The sequence below is a fragment of the Asterias amurensis genome, chromosome 8 (genome assembly GCF_032118995.1).
Source record: "Asterias amurensis chromosome 8, ASM3211899v1".
NCBI lineage: Eukaryota > Metazoa > Echinodermata > Asteroidea > Forcipulatida > Asteriidae > Asterias > Asterias amurensis.
This window is the reverse complement of record NC_092655.1, coordinates 3,983,215-3,998,761: the sequence shown is the minus strand read 5'-3', so window position 1 is coordinate 3,998,761 and position 15,547 is coordinate 3,983,215. Positions and strand designations below refer to the sequence as shown.

Sequence of the window (15,547 nt, the reverse complement as noted above, 5' to 3'; positions counted from 1 at the left end):
GCTCCCCTTATCGCTAGAGCCCTCACTTTCCTCTGAAGTGCCTCCCTGAAATGCCTTTTCCTCATCTATACTGTGGTTTTCCCAAGACCCGCTGCCATCGGACAGTTTCGCTGTTTTTTGTGTCAAAAAAATGCAGCCTATAGTGTCCGATGTTATTCCACATTCAATGTACATGTAAAATGCACGCACACGATCGACCTGACACACTGTGTACAGAGCTTCGGTACGTGGTGTGACGTCACACACTGTGTATGAATGGTTCGTGGGTCACCGGCTTTTGCCGAAACTGAGTTTTCTGGGTCGGAGTACGCCGCGCGAATTTGTGTTTTTTTTGCATGAAGGTAAAGGTTTTATTGAATACTACTAAAATATCAGTCCTTATTTTACATTTCTTGTACAAAAATAGTAATATTGGCTATATCAATAATCTGTTATAGTCCACCTTTAATTGTTGATGAATAGTAAACACATCTTCCAAGGAGACCACAAAGTTTAACAATACAGCAGTTCCATCCAATGAAGGGGGCTATTGACCAAGTATGAGGATACAGAATTCCTCAGATGAGTCAATTAGCATGCAGGAAGAGATCAGACACTTGATTCGAAGATTAAAACATGTAACCCATGAACCATGATTTCTTAAAACCATGACACCAGTTAGATTATATCTCTATGACATTACTAATTTGTAAACAAATCACCTAAAAGTTTGTAAACAAGTAAAAAAAGGTCTATAGGCATTAATACAAGTCATGATTGGTCCATAGGCCTTTGGGTATTATATGCCTTGAAAGATTTTCAAACAAATCACCTAAAAGTTTGTAAACACCACAACAGGTCGAAATAATATGATATTATTTGTATTGACTAGTTACAAAGATTAAGAATTCCTCAGATGAGTCAACATAGGCAGGGAGAGAATAACACATTTGTATCAAGTTTAACAGAATCCTAACACAAGTGAGGTTATATCTCTATGACCTTATTTCAGTTTAATTGAGTAAAGCATAAAAGCAGGACAAGTTCTCAAAGGAAAATAATCTACCCAGTAGACATGGTGTTACCACAAACCAAAATAATACATCAAATCCAATTGTTTTTGTGTTTCTCCATACAGCAGCCTTTAGTAAACACATATTCTGGGAGACCACAAAGTTTAACATGACAACAGCTCCACCATAAGTGGAGATTATTTGTAATGACCAATTTTGTTATGAGGATTAAAGGGTTCCTCAAAAAGGCCAACAGAAAATAAGAGCCAAGACAAAGAGTGCAAAAATGTTACAGTGGGTGTTACACCACAACACATATGCATTGTCATCATTAAGGGCTTGGCATGGGCATACAGTCAATGCAGAGGATAAACAATCCTCAATTATGCCAATAGAAACAACATACAGAATGACAAGAATATTTCCACACCAGTGTGTATCACACAAACTTCCATTCACTCACAGAGTTTCACTTTATCCATCTAAATCTATCATTCCTGTAAAAAAAAAACTAATACAGTAAATTTTATATTAGGCCTAATTGGTTTAAAAACTTGTGATATTGAAGGTATTTAACATCACATTCAAACCTATTTATTTTGTTGAGTTGTTGAGCAGTTTGTGGTCTGTTGTTTGTTTTTGTTCTGTAATGTTTGATGTTATGTACTTGTATTTGATGTTTGTTTTGGATGTTAGCACCATTTCAAACTGTAAAGACTAAAGTCTCAAAGTTTTTCATATCAGTTTAATTCAGTTAAGTTCAGTTTATTTCCACTCAATCCGAGTAAATGTTGAGGCGAATATTAAGAGGTTTCTTGATGTCCTCTTTCAGTCTCAGCCTCTTGAATGAATGTACTTTTCCAATCATCCCTGTTATGTTGCTGAAGAGACGCATTCACACATTCTTGTTGGTCGTGAACTCTATTCAGTGTCAACGAGGCAGGTGTTTCGCACAATAGTTAAAAGTTATACAATTTCTATTGTAGTGAGCCTCCTACTACGGCACTCAAGTTCTGTTTGGAATCGGATTAACTTTAGCTATTTACATGTCTAGACCACTAGTATTTTGATATCATCAAACTGACACGGGTTAAATTGTTTAAAAATGCACAATTTGGTATTAAACGTTATTGAACAAGGCTAAAGAGAGACCCAAGGGGTCGGGAAACATTTGTTTGTGCCGAGTAAACACAGCATAGGCACATACATGATATAGGGCCTAGTTTTAAAAATAATACATTACTACTAGGCATACATACCCCCAATTTCTTCCAGTTCTCTCGGGCATTTTTGTAATTCACTCGCAGTTTACAACGCTTTGAAAACTCACCGAAATTGTCCGCTGTTGTTCATATTATAAGCCTGCACGCCCAACACTTCACGGTAAGCTTGGTCCAAAGAGAAATGACTGCAAAGGAAATGTTCTTGAAAATATTGTCCTCCGTTAAGATGAAAAAGAAACCAGCTCCACTTGCAAACGTTTCACGGTCAATGACTTCATTGGAAAATTTCCCGGAAATATTGTCCTCCGCTGAGATGAAAAAGAGAGCAGCTCCACTTGGACACTTTTCCCGGTCAATGTATAAGAATAAAAACGGAAACATGATCTGACAAAAGGAATTTCATGAGAGTTTCTTTCACATAAGTTTAGCTTTAGTCAGTTCTGCGTTAAAATTTCACTGCTACTGAAAAAGCGGAGTCACTTTTGCTTTTTTTTCCACAAGGGGCGGTTCACTTGATTTATATCCTTGCGCGGTCACTGAAAATGTCTTCAAAATTCACCTTTTGTTCAATAAAACTTATATAATGCTTGTAAAGTATTCTCAATATGGATTAAGACGGATACATTTTATGTTTGTTTTAATTTTTATTTTGAAATTAAAATAAAATAAACCCATTCCCTTTGGTGCGAAGGGATACGAGTAAAGTGGTGAATGTCGTCTGCCAAAATTTTAGGGTAACCGTTTCAGGGCTTGCCATTGGTCAGCAGTTGTGAAAACCCTTCTACTGATTGGCTAATTTAGAATGCGTTATGCAAATATCCTCCCGATCGTCACATGATGAACTATTAATAACTACATCTCTAAACCATCGCTCTGGCTGGTTTACTGGTTTCCTGCTAAATTTTGTGTAAGTAGCAAGCAGGTCGTTTGGTAACCAGTGCTGGTACTATAATTGAGCATACAGCTTGCAGTGTGCACTTTCTTGTTTGCTTGATGAATTCTGAGTGTGTGTTTTTGGATAGGCCATACTTTTTTGGGGCAAACTGGCCGCCTAATAATAATTGTTTGAAAGTACTAATAGGGTTCATAAAACAGCATGTTGGGTAAGAGAAATCGTTCAAAATTTAATACCTATTCACACATTAAGTGGAAAAAACCCTTGCTTTTCAAAGACTGTCAACTATCACCATCAGGAGCTTGCCCGGTGTGGCAGGAGATTCTGTTTCCCGGAGATTTTGTACCCCCTCGCCCCCCCCCCCCCCCCCCACCCCTCCCATCCCCTGCAAGTCTCTTCTGCACTTGATAATTGCCATTCTGAACAAATGGTTTCGGACGGTTTCATTTTTTTAATCGACTTAGAAAACTTCCTATTGAAAAGCATGACAGAGTGGCAACTGGGTGTTGAGATGGACTCGTTGAATAGAACATTCCATCCTTCAACTCATGAAAATATTTGCACCATTGCACTCATAAACAACTACGTTCCTATGGGACGGTAAGTTTCGCAAACGTCACAGATTCAGCATCCTAATCCAGTCCACCCCCCCCCCCCCCCCACCCCTTCGCCAGCAACCATAGTATTGCCCCTCCCACCCCGCCATCAAAAAGGGGGTCAAGTACACCATAGGGTAACATAGCTGCATGCACGCAGAACGCCGCACCCACCCCTGTGGATATGCAGTGCGTATCCCTGTCGTATAAGTATGATTTATTCACGTGGAAAAGCAGTCGTGAGTCGCACCCATTGATCTCCATTATACTGTATGGGGTCGCGCTAGTCTGGTTCCTTGACCAAAGATTCCTTGACGTCTCTTGTTAAAAATTTGAGCCTAGTCGGAGATTTTGGGGTCTGGGAACCAGACTAGGGTCGCGCAAGACGCACGCAAGACTGCCTTGTTCCCACGTGCAACTCGAGCAACGTGCTGAATCGACCCCATGGCACATGTATCATAAAAACGAATGTCCGAATTAAAACCTTAAACCTGAACTTCAATCTGAAACTGACTCTAAAACTGATTTTAATAGAAATGTTTCTCCAAAAATGCTGTAGCCCCGCGGCTTGAAAATATGGGGGAAGGGTGTAGAATCTACATTGACACCGTACACTGTTTGACACGTGGCCAGCAAAAAAAACTAATGCTTAGCAAATTTCTTTGCTTTGCTAAGCAAAGTATAAGTTATAGGGATCATTGTAGCATTAATTTTGGCTGATAATCAGTCTCTGTTTAGCAAGGTTTGTCTGTGCTAAGCACCTTTTTATGTTTACAACAAGTCATATAAAATTTGTCCCTGCTGTTTGACACAATAAACCCACTTAATGCAATTATTGATTCGTACTTTCAGAACTTTGCCCATGCCACGCTTTCCTCGAATGGCTATTTTATTTATGAAAACGGATGTAGATAATTAATTTGGGAGCTACCATTGTTTGTGATGTCAAAAATTATACTAATATAATTTGTTGAACAGCTGTTTGAACTATTCAACTTCTGACGGTCTTAATATGAATAATTCACTAAAACAAACAAGCTGTGCTATTTTATACTTGATATTCACTTCCTGCCGGCCAGACCTTCAAAGTCAACTTGAATTTGGGATGGAAAATCCTTCACCTTGGAAAGACCTTTATTTGAACTTTAAGTGTGCCTAAAAACCTAATTCTGATGGTTTCCATTCCAATGCTGTCCAAAATTGTATCGGTGACTAATGGTGTGTGACCCCGGTTCGAATCCCGGACACGGCCTGTGGGGATTGAGTCATTCTGTCTTTCTTCGGGGGGGCGGGCAATTGTTTCTATACATCAAAGTTGTTACTGGTACGTGCTTTTTAATGGCAAATTATTTTCTTCTAAATCGATTCAAAATAGGGAATCCTTAAATAGTAGGAACAATTTGTTTGAGGATGGCAATGTATTACCATGGTTATACCACCAGAAACAATTTGGGGGCGTTCCCACCGCCATGGCCAGCCCAATCGAGCAAGTCATATGCACGGATTCGCCCATCCATGGGAACAAGGTGGTGAATATGATGCGCATGCGGACTGCTACTACCGGTGTGCGTGTGTGTGTGTGTACGCGCCGGCCGCATCCATGCGATGTGGTGAATAACCTAGCCTACCTACACACCCAGCATCGCAATACGTGAGTGTGTGATGGGGAAATTCTGATACAAAATCCGGTTCCGTAAGTCATAAATGGACAGTTTATCTGACGGAAATCGATGGTACGCAGTCCAAACTGCACTTTTAACTGTGAACTTGTATTCGTGGTGTAGACCATCATCATTCCCTAATTATCCATCGGTCTTTGTGAGCAGCGGTTCGAGTGGTTTGCCTGCCCGGGTTGTGTGCAGATTTGACGGACGATAATGCCAGTGTTTGGTGGGTCATTGCAAGGCAGTCGTGTCAGCAGTAGGCATAAGAAAGATCCTCACGATGTAAGATCACAATTCAGTTGTTTTTAAACCGCGAGTTATACCATATTTTAATGTCAATAGTGTGTTCGGTTCTGCCAGTCATTTATGTCTTTCTATATTGTTTCAAAATGTCTTTCTCCACGACCACATCAATACAATTATTTAACACCCAGTTTGAATATAATTTTGTATTTTTTAACATGGAGGCTTTCGGCTCTTCTTGAGAGCCTAATAGTTTCTACACCTTAGTTAGTAGAACGTTTGTGTGAAAATGGCAGTTTTTTATGTGTACAATGTTTGCTCAGCAAAGTTTTGATAACGTAACCCTTCGTCATCGGCAGGAGGGTTTACATTAATATCACAACTACTGTAGTTTGCTAACATGATAACATGTACTAGACCCGGTAAACTGGGGCGCTATATTCCTTATTTAAAAAATCAGCACCCCAGTTACTGACCGATATAATGTCAAAATTTTGAAAAAAGGTATCGTAGGAGGTCCTGTTTTCGCGGTGTCCCTATTATCGTTGCAAATCTTTTACCTCTCTGTGCGCGATGTAAACAGTCCCAAGATAAAAATTGTGTGGTTTTATATGCCAAGCAAAGAGTCTCCTCTTCTTTGACAAAAACTTAGAAACATGTAAGGCTCCACTGGTCATTTGCACTTGTAAATGCAAAAAGTTTGGTATTTTAGGCATTTCTACAAGGTACAAAAATATGTCATAATGTTGAGGCCATAAAAAAATATTTGCCCACCGAAAAAGTTTCATCAAACGCTATTTCAATTCACAATTCATGATGATCAAAATCATGTGACTGAATGTTTTGCTGAGCATTCTTAAAGAAAAATACAGAGGCTTAAAGAAGCCATGTGCCTTATATCATTTTCTAATATTTTTTGAGATTTTTATTTTGTAACCCTCGTATCAATACTATTATTTATATTAAAATTTAAACATCAGCTTGTTGATTCAATTATAACTGTTTATTAATACGCTTTATTATAAGTATTAAGAAAAAAAGTAGAAAAAAAATAAATAGAAATCAGATTTTGAAGCCAGTAATTATTCACACTTTTTATTTTTTTTTATTTTTTTAAATTTTTTGCAAGTTACCATGGTAATTTAAAAAAAAAAAATAATAAAATATTTTGAATAAAATGAAGGCAACTGCTGGCTATACAGTCATACACAGAGTCTCAAAGAACACTTGTAGTCACTGCAGATGTTTCTTCCATGTATGGCTTCACCGGGAAACCATACTTTCTTGTTTGCCGTGAAAATAGGAAAAACTCAAAACAAATGGGGCCAGTTGAAGTCATCCAAGATCGGTGTGTGGTGTGAACATTTCAATGTCCATCAAGTTTTAATATATGTTTGCATACTTCGTATTAACAAATGAAGATAATTAGGGCATCGGTTGATATATTGCATCATTATTTTTTTCCAAATTCAAAGAAAAAGGCATAATAGCGTGATAACTGGTAAGCAGAGGATACATGTATAGCGCCCCAGACTGACCGATAATGTTAACATTTTGAAAAAAAGGAACATGTATGGCGCCACAGACTGACCGATAATGACAAAAATTTTGAAAAAAGGAATACAGCACCCCAGTTACTGAGTTTTATGTAGACAAAGTATTCACCTTACAACTTTGCATTTGCCTTTGATGGCACTCCTTTTTATTTTACTTTCAAATTGTAAGCATAACACATCAACAAAAACCAATGCTTACAAGTACCCAGACCGAGTATGGGGCCCTGTACTGTATTTTTTCTCTAGAAAATTTTGACGCAGTCATACCATCCAACCAGTACAAATGTCAATTGTTTGGGAAAGCAGTGTATGATGCCCTGGTTTACAGGGTGTCTACCTTTACGTTTGTCTTAACGCTTACATTTTTCTGTGATACAGAAACTGCTCTAGTCTGAATCGGATGTCACATATTTTCCATTTTGGGGTTGTCCTCCCAGCATCTATAAATAAGAGTAAAACTATACGCTCACTATCTGCTATTCATCCGCTTGCGCTGTCGGATTTTTAGTTACATATAGGCCCTAAATGAATTACCCGGTAACAATAATTATATTCAAAAATCATCCACAGCTATTTCGTTTAGATTTTTCTCTGTGTCAGAAAATCCTGCCATTAAACCACTACAGAGCCAAAACGTAAGGTCAGTGGTGGTTGATTATTCAGCCTTGAGAGCCATTATAAATTGGTATCATCATTATTTATTACTGGTCATGAATACATCAAACATTGGTACACTACGCTGTTAAGCCCAGTACAACACATAAATGTCTATGTGTTGACTCTTTTCAGAGGTTTATTTCATGATCTTTTTTTGACTCTCTGTAAATTCTCGGTGTCACTCAGGTCTGTGAGGATGTTCTTTAATTACACACTTTGAACTTTGATGAGTTGTCACAGGTATTTTGTCTGGAAGTATGAACAAATTGTAGGGCCAAAGACCAAGATCTGTGCACTGTATATCGTAGGCCTATGTGCACATTGTCACCATATCGACCATGACATTGAATGAAATAAAAAAAGTCTACAATTAATATGTAGATATCGTAGATACCAAATGGTCTTACATTTACTGTTCACAGCTGTGTTGGTTGTTCTGTCATATTTGTCATGGATTGATGTGCCCCATCAGGGCCCAGTTTCATAGAGCTGAAAAGTGGCTTATATCACAACCAAATTATGCTTACCACAATTAGACCCAGTAACTGGGGCGTTGTATTCCTTTTTTCAAAATGTTGACATTATCGGTCATACTAGCTGACCGATAATGTCAAAATTTCGAGAACAAAATAATTGCACCCAGTTACTGGGTTTGTACCAGAATAAGGTTACCAGAGTAAGGTCACTGTATGTACATGTACATGTAGTATTTACGACCGGTATTCTGCATATATTTGCTAAGCAGTAAATGTTTTTGTAAGCAATATTTTGTGCTTTTAAGCAGCTCTATGACTTCAAGCCCGGATCAGGGCCTGTACCTGTCTGTGCCATGGGTAAAGAATGTGAAAATGACTCAAAGTCTACAGGGGCTACACATTTATTGTATGTGAATATCTGCATACATTCTGTCCTTATCAAATGGTTCCGGAACCGACTAAGAGCTATGTACACATACGTATTTAATCATTGGTTTATCATTGTACAGTACTACAACACCATCTCATATTGCAAAATGTAGCTCAGATACCTTGCAAACACAGTGCTTAAGTATGAGATTGCCATTCGGGTGTGGTAAAGAGCTATGAACCAATAACTGAGGCATTTACATGGACAGTGGTGTCTTGTCAGCACATCTGCACAGCACAAATGCAAACTAAACTGCAGTCTGCTTGTGTGTCACTCTGGGACCATTTTATGTTTGCAGAACCTTTAAAATAATGTTGTTTAAACACCCCCTTCACCATCCCCCCCCAAAAAAACAAAAATAAACAAAAACAATTAACAACAGCTATAAAAACATGTTATGCGAAGTCTATGCCAAGAAAGTATAGGGCCTTATTGAGACAGCAAATCTTGACACCCAAGCCATATTTATTCTTGTATAGTTGTGTGATAAAGAATTTTACAGTGAAACACATGCCTTGTACAACATTGTACATATGCCTATGTAGCCTATTATCAAATTGCACTGAATGGGGGTTGTACAAACATGAGTGGTTGAAAAGAAAAAGTTGTTTTATACATCATGGAGTCTACATGTATGTATACCTTCATGTTCACATTACAAAACTATTGTGTCCTATTCGCATTTTATTTCCTTGTGGCAAAATATTTGTTGAAATCAGTGCAGGAAAAATCTAAAAGGCAGGCGTGTTTTAAGGAACAGGGAAATCTAAATTGAGAAACTCTTTCTGTTTGGACAAACACAAACCTGACAATTGCACTGCAATCTTTTCATACAGTAAGTTTTACATTGAAATAAAATGAAGACAGTTGAATGCCTTCCTCCTACAAAAAAAGGAAATAACACAGTCAACCAACTCACTGACGGTGGATACTTGTTGCTTGGCAACATGACACAAATATTTACCTCGGCTCTTGGCTTGCAGCTCTATGGTATTCTATGTAAACAACGCTATTGTTGTTGTCTTAGCAGGGTTGTATCAGGATTCCTCCCTAGTTCATATCTAGGGGGTATTCTGGGAACCCCAATTTGTTATTTGGCCGAAGCACGCTGAATTGAGCAAAACAAGGTCTTTGAAATGGTTTCTAGTTGGTATTTATCTCGGTTTTTAAAGAAAGCCCTATGTGTTATCTTGAGCATTCTACAAGGTTTGCTCTTGATGAATTTGTTTACATGTATGTGAATTAAAAAGAAAAAATTATTTTGTTGCTGCAGAAATTGGCGGCTATTGACCCGCAATTTTTTTCAGGTTTTTATTAGTTATAATATTTGTTGACACCTTGATACTCTAGAATGGAAATTTCTAAATTCAACTACAAACAAAGAGTTCTCCAGAAACTATAATTTGTTCACTGACGTTTTATGTGTTGTTTTATATTAGATTTTTTGTTATAATCCATTATAGTTGTATGTAGAATTATCAAAGTGTTTAATTGTAGGCTACCACAAATTATCTTTCTCAAATTACACAAATCAACAAAATTATGACAGTTTTAAATCATATTTTCTTCCCAGAGCATTGACATGGTATTTTTCTCTACCTTACAAATGATTTAGTTTTTAAAAGCAAGGCTGGTATATAAATAGGAAAATTAATATTATGAAAAGAAACGTTGACAATACTGTGCATGGCAAGATAAATATTAATATCATTGTGTGATTGTTCTTTGGAAATTATTGATCCATGACGTTTACAAAAAAATTACAACAGCTGTTGCTTGTCCACAGGTTGGCAAATTATTAAAAAGAAAACAAACAAAATTATGTATGTTTTTTTGACCTTATTAGTGAAACATTCCAGTTTCCGGAGGCCACGTAAGCTTTGGTCTTAACTTTGTGTACATGTAGTCTGGATTTGAAATGTTCATTTTGGTGATACTTACGTCTCAACTTGCCCTGTGGGCTACTAAAAAACTGTGCAACCTACTTGTTTATAATGCTCATATTACTTCCATTTTAGACATTTGAAAAAAAAAAAACATATGAAAAATATGTCGCTTTGTATGAATGTAATGTCAATAATAAATGTAAGCTACTGTACATGTAGGAACATACACGACGACATAGCTGTATAGAGTAGAAGTAGGTAAAACATTGTGTGTTAGCCTTTGTTCAAGACCTTCCTGAACCATGGCCAATCACAAACAACCCCTGCCATCAGTCAGAGGACACTTCATGTATTTCCACACAAACCGCGCTCATCCTTGATAGATACATGTAGATGCCAGTAGACAGCATCGATACGGACAAATTGCATCTTGGCTTGCAGGAGCGTCAAGTGCTCAAATTATGCAGCCATGCTGTTTACTAACCAATCAGGCAACAAATTTGGTGAAATGTGCGCGTACTGCATGCCCTTACGCAAAACGACTGTGTGTTCCAAATTGTCGGTAAAGATGGCTGATTTACATCATATTGCAACCTATCTATAGCGATAACAGGAAGGTCTTGAACAAAGACTAGTATTTAAACATGTTTGCTTTGGTGCAAAGCAGTGCAATTTTTAAAATTGTTATCTGTAAGCAGGGCCTATTTATACTATCTGAGTGAGCAACAGTGTTCTGTAATGATAGCTTTCTCTATGTTCACATTAGGAAATCATTGTACTGTACATGTACAATCAGTGCCAACTGAAACTGGGAATTTCCCCATGAAACCATTTAGGGGCCTATTCTTCAAATAAAAAGTATCTGATCACTCGGTTCCTGTGTGCATTACGATTGAAACCATGCAGCTCATCGGAATACATTTTGAAAGCTCATTTCTACTGTCCATCAAACCTATTTGTTGCTAATTCTTTGCAGTTTGATAACATCCATTCCAATCTGGTACAAAGGAATCTGAAGGTAATGTAAGGGTTCCTGTACAACTAACTGAGCACATAATTGCATGCTGCATTGGACCCCCACGTGTAGCAGAGCTGCCAACTCTGCAGAAAGTTCCCTGAAAGTAATTAACCAAACTTTCCATGTTCTGTTGAACAAATTTAAAATAATATCTCCCTGATTAGGGAATTTTTTTTCCAGATTAATGTCGAACATGGCCTGGAGTTATATCTTTCAGAGGGCAAGGCCATTTTCATTTTGCAAAGTTGATTTCCATTGCAAGTTTTATGGGAAACGTAAAAAATGCTCCAGTGTTCAAGGGCACCAAGTCAAGGGGGGGGGGGCAAGGATGCAGTCGCCTTTGTTGCATCTGTGAAGTACATAAAGGCCTGGAATTACACAAAAGCCACGGAGGCCGTGGCATCCATTGTCCTTGATCTTTGCCTTTGTGCCCTCCAAAAGTTTCCTTTAGACTTTAAGATTTGTCAATGGAAGTGCCCTTCTGCAAAATGGAAATGGCCTTGCCCTCTCAAAGATGAAATTCATAGCCTATTTTGCTTGGTGTAATTCCAAGTCGTTTGAATGTAATTCTAATAATCTCCCTGACTGTAAGATGCAAATGTTGGCAGCTCTGGTGTAGTGTAGTGAGGTTGAGGATGATGATCTCACATTATGTAATGTACATGCTGTAATTATTAACCGTTTACTTGGATTAACCATAGGCCTGCTTTAGATTACAACTTTTAACACTAACCACTAACAAACAAAAGGTATAAGGTGTACATATAATATATGCAAATGTTTGGTGTGCACCAATTATCATGAATTAATTATCACTGCCATATTTGGTTCACACAATAACCAAATTGAATGCTAAACTTTCTTGCATCTCTGATTATTAACTACTTTTTGATCTCAGTTTTCAGGTGAAAGCGACTGAAAATCGGACCTACAAATGTACACACGTAGCATCTTTAACGCTTTTTAAAAGTTTTTTTTTGTAGTGATCGGATTAATGTTAAATGGTTAACTAATGAAGGGTTGAAGGGTAATTAATCAGTAGGTTGTTATTTGCAATTATTTATTTGTTTACTTTGCATGATGACTGAAACTTCCTAAAATAAACAATGGGAGACTTTCCAATGCTAGGTGGCAGCAGACTAACCGGGTATATTTCCATTGTTTATGTAGTTCTGAACATGCGCATAATTCTGATAACAATGGATTTATCTAGTAAGTCTGCTGCCACCTATCGTCCCAGAAAGTCTCCTATAACCACCTATATATGCATCTTATCACGTAAAGGAAGGCATCTTGACAAAAGAAATTGCTTTTTAACTTTTATAAGCAGATTTCTTGAGTGCTAGCTATTTTGCACCTACAATAAAAATTTCTACACACTGCTTAAATTTCTTTTAATGAGATTTTTGCGAGTTAAGTTTTTTAATAATGTCTGGTCCATTCAATTTATTGGACACAAGTGAATACTCAATCCCAACCCAACCTCTCCCCACCCAGACTAAAGACAGTAGTTGGTTGTTTGGAGCAAGTTGATGTCATTGCAACTTGATGTCATTGCAACCTCTCAACAGGCAGTGGAATACCACAGGCCTGTAAGCTTTGTTTTTGAAAGGGCAAGAGCACCAAGGCATTTTCTCCTTGATAAAGGGCACCCTAGATGAGAAAAATTGTAAATTTCTACTGCAGAGAATTTCAAGGGCACAAAGGCATTGACCAGGGGGGCATAAAGGCAATCCCCCTTCGTTGCCTCAGTGAAGTATCAGGCCTGACATATCACATTTACCAATAAATTTCAAACCAAACATGCTTTAACTTTATTTAACTTCTCTCTATTGTAGCATGTGCTGAACTCGCAAGACAACAGTATGGAACCAACAGCAGCAAAGCGTGCAAACTGTGTCAGTGTAGAGAGTAACAATGCTACATCTGAAGCTTATAAGATGCGTATCTGCGTGGCGACGTGTAACCGTGCCGACTACTCTAAGCTTGCGCCCATAATGCAAGCCATCAAGAAGGATGAGGAACTGGAGTTATCAGTCATAGTCCTTGGATGTCATCTTATTGATGATTATGGGTAAGGAAAATAATAAAAATGATGTAATGATTTAAAGCCCCGATGTCTGTCGAAAGTGGCACTGATGCCGCGACGCTTTGAAAAAAAAAAGTATCATCACAAGCAGAAAACAGAGCGCAACAAAATGGTTCTCTATGCGGATTTTAAGAGTTTCACATTCTCAGATTAGGAGTTCAAAAGCCTGTGGGGTATAAAAGGTTGAGGGTTGGGCTTTGGGGATGATATACTAAGGAGTGTGCAAGTTTAGTAGTGTTCTAGCTTCTTGGAACCTTTTTAACCTGTGACATCACTTAAACCTCCCTTTTGCAAAGTTTACTATTCTCTTTGCGTCTGTACCATATGTCTTTAAAAGTACCATTACCATTGACAAGCAATTCCATTGAATGAGTTATAAGAGTTTTTGTTTTGTTTTTAACTTCTAGGTCAACCTATCGTTACATCGAGCAGGATGGCATATACATTGACAGTCGTCTTCATACTATCGTTAGAGGTGAGGATGAGGCAGCTATGGTGGAGTCTGTTGGCCTAGCCATGGTTAAACTCCCCGATGTCCTACTTCGTCTCAAACCAGACGTCTTAATCATACACGGTGACCGCTTTGATGCCTTGTCCCTCGCTGCCTCTGCTGCCCTCATGAACATTCGTATAGTGCACGTGGAAGGTGGAGAAATCAGCGGAACAATCGACGACATGATCCGCCATTCAATCACCAAGCTGGCTCACTACCATGTCTGCTGCACCGAGCGGGCGCACAGCCGGCTGCTGGCCATGTGTGAAGACAACACAGCCATCTTGCTCGCCGGTTGCACGTCGTATGATAAACTCTTGAACACCGACTCCACCAATAGCTCAGCTGTGATTCAGAAGTGGGTGCCGTTGGACGGACAGCCGCACGAGTACATTGTGGCCTTGCAGCATCCAGTCACTACCAACATCAAACATTCCTTGAAGATGTTCGGGCTGATGATTGATGCCCTGCTGGAATTCGGCAAGAAAGTCATCATTCTCTTTCCGAATATTGATGCTGGTAAGAGAAAGAAAGGTTTTCATTTTAAAACATACATACATGAAGACTACATAACAAAAACTTGGTGCATGTATTGGCAGTGGAATGCGATGCATGCGGGTCAAGTTAGTGACTAATTAGTTGACTGTCTGGCAAATTCCTTGCTTTTATCACCAAATACACAATCCCATCACAGGCTGGAATGTTGTCTTTGAGAGGGCATGGTAATTTTCACTTTGCATAGGACACTTTCATTGCAAAATCTGAAAGTCTATGGGAAACTTTACAGAGGCATCAAGGCCAAGACTAGGGCAACAGAGAGCAAGGCCTCAATGTGTAATTTCAGGTATGCCATTGTGTATGCTGTCAGCCACTCAAGACTGTCCACATCTACTCCTCAACTCACTCAATCACATGCAGGAAGTAAAGAAATACCATATGCAATGAGCCCATTACATTATCTACTTCTCTTCCCCTCACTCAACTCTATGCAGGAAGTAAAGAAATGACACGCGTGATGCGGCTAAAAGGTGTTGAACATCATCCGGACTTCAAGACCGCCAAGCATATACCATTTGAGGAGTTCATCGTTCTGGTGGCTAATGCTGGCTGCATGATCGGTAACAGCAGTGCTGGGATAAGGGAGGCCGGAGCGTTCGGCACTCCAGTTATTAACCTCGGGTCGAGGCAGACAGGCAGAGAAACTGGTGAGTGGTGGCAGGGCTTAAAAAGCAATAGTGATATAATGAGGGCTTCTTATATACACCACTCGTATTTGAACTAAATGACGCTCCAGGCGCTTTATCGTACATTATTTCCCTGCAAGGTATG

General features: G+C 38.6%; 1 protein-coding gene across 3 annotated transcripts in view; it reads left to right on the top strand.

Annotated features, from left to right (window-relative positions):
• The window catches only part of LOC139940505 (bifunctional UDP-N-acetylglucosamine 2-epimerase/N-acetylmannosamine kinase-like), a 44,421-nt gene that overhangs the window by 20,382 nt on the left and 8,492 nt on the right, over positions 1-15,547 (top strand). The window contains exons 1-5 of one of the 3 annotated variants that reach the window (XM_071936792.1): positions 5,336-5,652; positions 11,595-11,636; positions 13,475-13,710; positions 14,133-14,737; positions 15,211-15,423. In XM_071936792.1, the coding sequence (XP_071792893.1) occupies positions 5,584-5,652; positions 11,595-11,636; positions 13,475-13,710; positions 14,133-14,737; positions 15,211-15,423 (1,165 nt within the window). In that variant the 5' untranslated portion in view covers positions 5,336-5,583. Of the gene's footprint in view, positions 1-5,335; positions 5,653-11,594; positions 11,637-13,474; positions 13,711-14,132; positions 14,738-15,210; positions 15,424-15,547 lie in introns of those variants that run through there. The other 2 variants (XM_071936794.1, XM_071936793.1) reach the window with 2 other exon arrangements.